General features: G+C 44.1%; 1 protein-coding gene across 1 annotated transcript in view; it reads right to left on the bottom strand.

The window, feature by feature from the left end:
- LOC101845464 (baculoviral IAP repeat-containing protein 6) overlaps positions 1-6,710 on the bottom strand; it is a gene marked incomplete in the record, with an annotated part of 131,221 nt that overhangs the window by 86,884 nt on the left and 37,627 nt on the right. Inside the window, 5 exon segments of the mRNA XM_035969592.1 lie at positions 510-765; positions 2,078-2,332; positions 3,086-3,211; positions 4,041-4,171; positions 5,183-5,470. Coding sequence (XP_035825485.1) covers positions 510-765; positions 2,078-2,332; positions 3,086-3,211; positions 4,041-4,171; positions 5,183-5,470 — 1,056 coding nt within the window.

The raw sequence follows: 6,710 nt of genomic DNA, 5'->3' as shown, positions 1-6,710 counted from the left end.
CAAAAGAAATGGAAGATAACAGTTCCAAAAGACAAAACAAAAGAAATGGAAGATAACAGTTCCAAAAGACAAAACAAAAGAAATGGAAGATAACAGTTCCAAAAGACAAAACAAAAGAAATTGAAGATAACAGTTCCAAAAGACAAAACAAAAGAAAGCTGTGCTAAACTAAGCACACAAAAGAAATCAACAAGGAGACAGTGTTGATTCATATTCTCTTCTAGATCCATCTAACTGTTGAAACATCTCTGTATCTACTTACATTCTCATAGTCAATGATTGTTGATACGAACAAAACCGCAAACACCGCGCCCCAAAAAAAGGGACACGCCACCCCAAAAAAAGGGACACGCCACCCCAAAAAAAGGGACACGCCACCCCAAAAAAAGGGACACGCCACCCCAAAAAAAGGGACACAGCAGCAAAACAACAAACAAAATACAAACAAACAAACAAACAAAAAAAACCAAGCCAATACAAGGAGCAAGTTGTGGTCCTGCAGCCCCTACCTGACTCTTGACGGTCTTCTCCGGGGCAGCGGTCAGCATGTCAAACAGGTCGGGCTGGTCCTTGCTGACCCCGGCAGCCAGACCTGAGCCTCCCAGAGCCCCCACGGGCTTCATCACGTTGGAGAAGATGGAGGTGGGCGTGGCGCCTGATGAGCTGGCCGCGGTGTTGTGGGCGGCAGCCGCCCCGGGCTTGGTGATGCCGCTCAGCTCCATGTCAAACAGCTCCGCCTCAAAGGGGTTTCCGTAGAGCCCGTACCTGGCACAACACAACACATTGGTTTCAGTTTTTAGTGAGAGTTTAGTTTCGTTTTCGTAAGGTTTTACGGCACTCGCAACTGCATAAGGTCATATGAACGACATGGGGTGTTTGTTTTTAAAAAGTTTTACGGCACTTGCAACACAATAAGGTCACATAAGAGTCGCAGATTAGAGAAGTTACAAAGGAGTAACCAACAACAACAAAAAGGGGAGATGTCGTTTGAGAGGAAAGAAGGCGCAAAAAACACCAGAGCACCCGCTAACCACCCTCTTAGTGAGTTTTTACAGCGCTTGCAACTGCATAAGGTCATGTGAGCGCCAAGGGCTGGATGTTAACAGAGAAGTCCAAACAGGGAAATCAGGTTTACTCTGTTCGCCTCTCTAGTCTCAACAGCACAAAGTCTGCTTTGACTATCAAGGCAACCCAGAAATAGCAGTTCACAAGAGAGTTTTAGTTCCAGTGTTTTACGACACTGGCAACACAATAAGGTCATATAAGTGCCGAAGATTAGAGGTGTTACAAGAGAGTAACAAACACAAACAAGAAGGAGGGGAGATAAAGACTATAGACGTTACATAGGAAAGAAGCTTTCCACAGAAGAGCACCCGCCAACCACCCACTCACAAGAGAGTGTCAAACATACAATTTAAGTAGAGGAAAAATGACGATAGTCAGGACGAGGAAAGAAAAAGCAGCAGTTCCCTCTATGTTGTTCCGGCACAGTATGAGAATGACATTGATAAATCAGCTCTTTTACAATTCTACTGTGCACAAGAACAGGTGAGAGTTTTACGGCACTTGCAACACAAATAGGTAATATAAGTGCTGATGATAAGTTGGGCTACTAGACAGTCATGTAAAACGAAAAGAAGCACAAAGGAGCAAACCCCATCAGAGCACCCACCAACCACCCATATACAATATATGACAATTACAGTTCACAGTTCGAGGAAAGTGAGGGACACCCACACCATAAGTCATTTAGTGCTGACACAACACAATCAGCAAGAACTGACACACACACCACACACACCTGCTTTTGCAACACATGGTCATCACCTGACTCTTTACAGACATATCAGACACGTGTATCTAATATGTAGGACATGTGACACAGACACACCTGGTCATGCAACACATCACGTTGCACATATCACTGCAAACACATACTACTCATGACACACACACCTGGACATGCAACACATCACGTTACACATATCACTGCAAACACATACCACTCATGACAAACACACACACACACACACACACACACACACACACACACACACACACACACACACACACACACCTGGTCTTGAGCAAGGCCTGCTGTGGCAGCCCCCTCTGGTGGTACTGCTGAGCCACTGCCTGCACTAACTGGTCACATCGGCGCGCCACTAGGTCCGCGTCCATGCACTTGACGCGGTTGAGCAGCGAGAAGAACCAGCGCAGCGCGCCACTCGAGGCGCACGCTGGCAGCAGCGGGAAGCTGTCCAGGAGGGCTTGGAGCAGCGAGTGGTTGAAGGCAGGGGCAAGGTCAGGGTCGGGGGACAGCTTGGAGCATCTGCCGAGAGGATGAGAGTCAATGGGGGGTTCTTGTTGACACCGTTCTTGTGTGTGTGTGTGTGGATGTGACTGAGAAATCTTACAAGTTTTTTGGGGTTGTTTTGATAAGTGTTTTACAGTGCTTGCAACTGCATACGGTCATATGAGCACGCAGGACACATTAAACATTTTCAGTTGGTAGGAAATTTTGAATTTTGCCTGGGTTCCGAAACCCCAATGTTGTATGCGTCAAAGCGAAAAATTATGTGACTCGTCCATTTTTTCACCCAGTTTTCATATCATCATCACTGTGACAACAGAATTGACACTGTCCACTTTCTCCACATTTTCACCTTTGCTCAGGTCATCAGATAAACTCAGGCTCAGGTCATCAAATAAACTCAGGCTCAGGTCATAATTGCTTTTTTAAAACTTCTCAAAACTGAAAATGACTATGGCAATTGAAGACTTCAGGGGAAAAACTGGTGATCTCACATGTTCCAAAAATTTGATCTAGAGACTTACAGTTTCTTTCAAGTACAGAATTCTGAGAATTTTTCGTGTTGTTGTTGTTGAAATATTTATTACAAGATTATTTTAGAGAGGTGTCATCTTTTTATGTCATCACTGTGTTGAAAATTAAACATTCGGGAAAAACAAAGACTGGTTCGGACATCATCAGTTTTCCCTGTGTAGTCTTCAATTGTGTTCTGAATGTGACCAAATCAAAAAACAACTTAGTTGTGTGTAGCCATGAGTGGCAGTCACTTACTCCATGCACAGGGCCATCAGGCGGGAGAACTTGTGTGCCGTGCTGCGGGAGCCCACGATGTAACACGCCCGCACCAGACCCTTCAGCTCCTCCTCCATAGACTGCAGCAACATCCGTTCCATGCCCCTGGACACCCGGAACAACAGGAGACCATGAAATGTCTTAGTGGTACTTTTACAAAGAGTTTTACAGCACTTGCAATACAAATAGGTCATATAAGTGCCTCAGATTAGAGGCGTTACTAGCGACGAGAGCAACATACAAAGAAAAGAAGAAGAAGGAGAGATAAGGGAGATAAAAGATGTTTGATTGGAAAGAAGGAGTAAACAATTCCAGAGCACATGTCAATCACCTACATGAGTCGTCAACAGCTTTTGTGTTTGTTAGTTTCTGTGTTTGCTCTTTATCAGTTACATCTTCATTTGTTGGGGGGGGTTTTTCTTTGGTTTCTTTCTTTTTTTTTGGAGTAAAATGAAGCAAATTGAAACAATAAGTCTTCCAGGGCAAGGAAAAAAGCAAAGAGAATCAATATGAGAGATTGTGTACTGAGGAAAAACAAGATAAGCAGGCAGATATGAACAGGGTCAGAGGAACAGAAGTAGGTCCTACAAGTGGCCCCTTTCAGCCACCCGCCATCTGCCGAAGTCAAATTCGAATGAAAAAGTAAGTAATTGAACTAAATATTGGATATTCCCACTTGCTTTCGTCTGGGTAGCATTTGATGAACAGCGAGCACTCTCATGTTTTAAGAGTAGAATAACCCAGCTTGTATCACTCGTTCAACCATCAGGCATTGGCAAGAAAAGAGTCCCTTGAAACAGAATACAAAACACATCAGTAGTCTTACTTCGGATCCCCTCCACGTGTTACCACAAATGCCCCGATCAATTTCTGGGGGTTTATCAGATGAAGCCGTTCAACACAGAAGATGTTCCATCACAACTCAAACACTCACTTGCGATCTGCGTCATTCATCTGTACCGCCAGCATCCATATGAGCACATCTAGCGCCATGTTCTGCAAGTGCTCGCCGCTGACACAGCTCAACACGCCCGTGTCGTTGACACATGAGGATGACACCACCACCTGGACACATCGGAGAAATTGTCAGTCGTTATTTGTACAAAGACATCATGGAACATCTTGCAATATACATCGTTCTGTTTTGCTATTTCTTTCCATGATTTTAGTTGAATTTTAAAAAATCTACTAGTACTCAAGTTATGGTTCAGATTTGGGCGATCTTTTCTTCATTATTCTCTCAAAATTTCAAAAGGTGATTGAGGCGCTTGAGGGGTCAGAACTATCTTGGGCAGAACTACCTTGGGCAGAACTATCTTGGGCAGAACTACCTTGGGCAGAACTATCTTGGGCAGAACTACCTTGGGCAGAACTATCTTGGGCAGAACTATCTTGGGCAGAACTACCTTGGGCAGAACTACCTTGGGCAGAACTATCTTGGGCAGAACTATCTTGGGACAGGGTGGTGGGGGCAATCTGTCTCCCTTTAACAATATTTCCTAACAACAATGGTCAAACAGAACAGAGTCTGGAGTTTGAAGGAAGAGAAAGACGTTGACCAAATAATGGTTGTTTTAGTTTAGTTTTAATAAGTGTTTTACGGCACTTGCAATATAATAAGGTCATATAAGTGCTGAAGAGGTGTTACAAGAGAGTAACAAACACATAAAATGAGGAGAGATAAAGACGATAGATGTTTGATAGGAAAGAAGAAGCAAACAACACCAGAGCACCCACCAACCACCCGCATAATGGTTGTTTAGCACTGGGGAAAAGCAAGACGGATATAAAGAGCATAGGGAAAGTAAAGAAGCAGAGCATAAAAAAGTGGCACCCTCACAGACAGAAACAACAAAGAGAAAGTAAAGAAGCAGTACCTGCCTGTGGCACGTTCTAAACACCCACATTGACAGAAACACAATAGGTAAAGTAAAGAGGTGGGACCTACCAGTGACACCCTCCAACCACCCACACACTCAGAAACAACAAAGAGAAAGTAAAGAGGTAGAACCCCTCGCACAACCCCACAAGACCTGAACTGACCCCCCCCAAGCACATACAGCATAGCCCCCTTACCTTTAGGAGGCGGCGGTGGAAGGCGGAATCCTGTATCATCGCGCTGCGCTGGGCCTTCTCATTACGCAGACTGGACTTCTTGAAGACGCGCACGGTGACCGACAGCTCCTGGAACCAGTCGCAGCCCTTGACGTCTGCCAACTTCTGCCTCTCCTCGGCCCGCGAGGGCTGGGCCTTGGCCACTTGGGAGGAGGAAGGCACCACGCTGTTGAACAGACCCTTGATGTTCTTGTCCACCAGCAGGTTCTTGTACATGGCCCCCAGGCTCTTCTTCTTCTTCATTTGGAACTGAACGCAAGAACAAATTTTCTTTTTTTTCTTCTTTTTAAACAAACGAGACGTCAGTACAGTTCCAAAACAAACAAAGAAAAAGGTTGTTTGGTCTTTAGTCCTGGAGTGTCTGAAATAATCCAGCCACAAAACCACATGACATTGTTTCCACTTTACAGCCCTTCCTGGACAAAACCACCATCTGGTGAGCAATACAAGTTGAGCTTGATTTGTTCATTCGTTTGTCAGTGTGAGTAAAGACATGCATATCGGCATAAAGACAGTCATTTAGTGACGAGGAAAAGAAAGACAGACAGACAGAAACAGAGGGGAAAGAAAGAAGTAGACCTACTTGTTCACTTTCATCTGACAGCATTAAAAAAATTCTAACTCATTGCATGACACACCTCTGCAGGCCAGCAACCAATCAAAAATTATTTTTTTTTTTATCTTGACCCAGCAATAAAAAATGTTTTCTCTTTTGAGCCTATATTGAAAACCGCTCTTTGGACGCATTCATAAGATCATTAAAATAAACGATTTACAGCAGCCTTTCCTACAAATTGCTCATTTTGAAACAGCAACACCGCCCTGCCCCCACATTTCATCCCCAGCCGTCTAGATGTCTCCACGCGAGTCTCGAAAAATATTCCCTCTTATTCTTGAATCGTGTTTCTTAGGCTAACGTTTAAGAGTGGTGTTGAGGAAAATATGTCAACTTCTAAATGTGTTTGCAGTAAATCCCCCAGTATTATTTTTTACCCGCTTTTGGCTTACATAAAAAAACAAGCCGGAACCTTAGTTTGCAGTGACTTTTATGAATGGGCTTTTAAACTTTGTTGATTGCTTAACTCTTAGCCCGGCACACAAAGACCCAAAAAGATTAAAAAGAGCGATTTGTTTTTAAGCCCATTTTAAGCGCGGTCAGACGAAAGTGAACGAGCAATACCAGTGACTCTTGACTCATGGAGCGTAACCCAGACACACACACACTGGTGGACTAAAGACCAAACACACAACAAAGAGTGTTTTACATGTTAACGATAATGACCATGCTCCCATTAACGCTACCCCCCCCCCAAACCCAATCTCCCTCTCTTACATACACAAGTCATTTTCATAAGAGAATGCTCAAATCTGTCAATCTTGTTGTTGAAAGATTGAACCTCCTCCCCCATCCACATCCTCAACCACTCACTCTCCATCTTCATAAGATGCTGCTCAAATCTGTACATCTTGTTGAAAGACTGACACCCTC

Source organism: Aplysia californica, unplaced genomic scaffold, assembly GCF_000002075.1.
Source record: "Aplysia californica isolate F4 #8 unplaced genomic scaffold, AplCal3.0 scaffold00161, whole genome shotgun sequence".
In the NCBI taxonomy this organism is placed as follows: domain Eukaryota; kingdom Metazoa; phylum Mollusca; class Gastropoda; order Aplysiida; family Aplysiidae; genus Aplysia; species Aplysia californica.
Note: the sequence above shows the minus strand (reverse complement) of the source record. Positions and strands in the feature narration are given on the sequence as shown.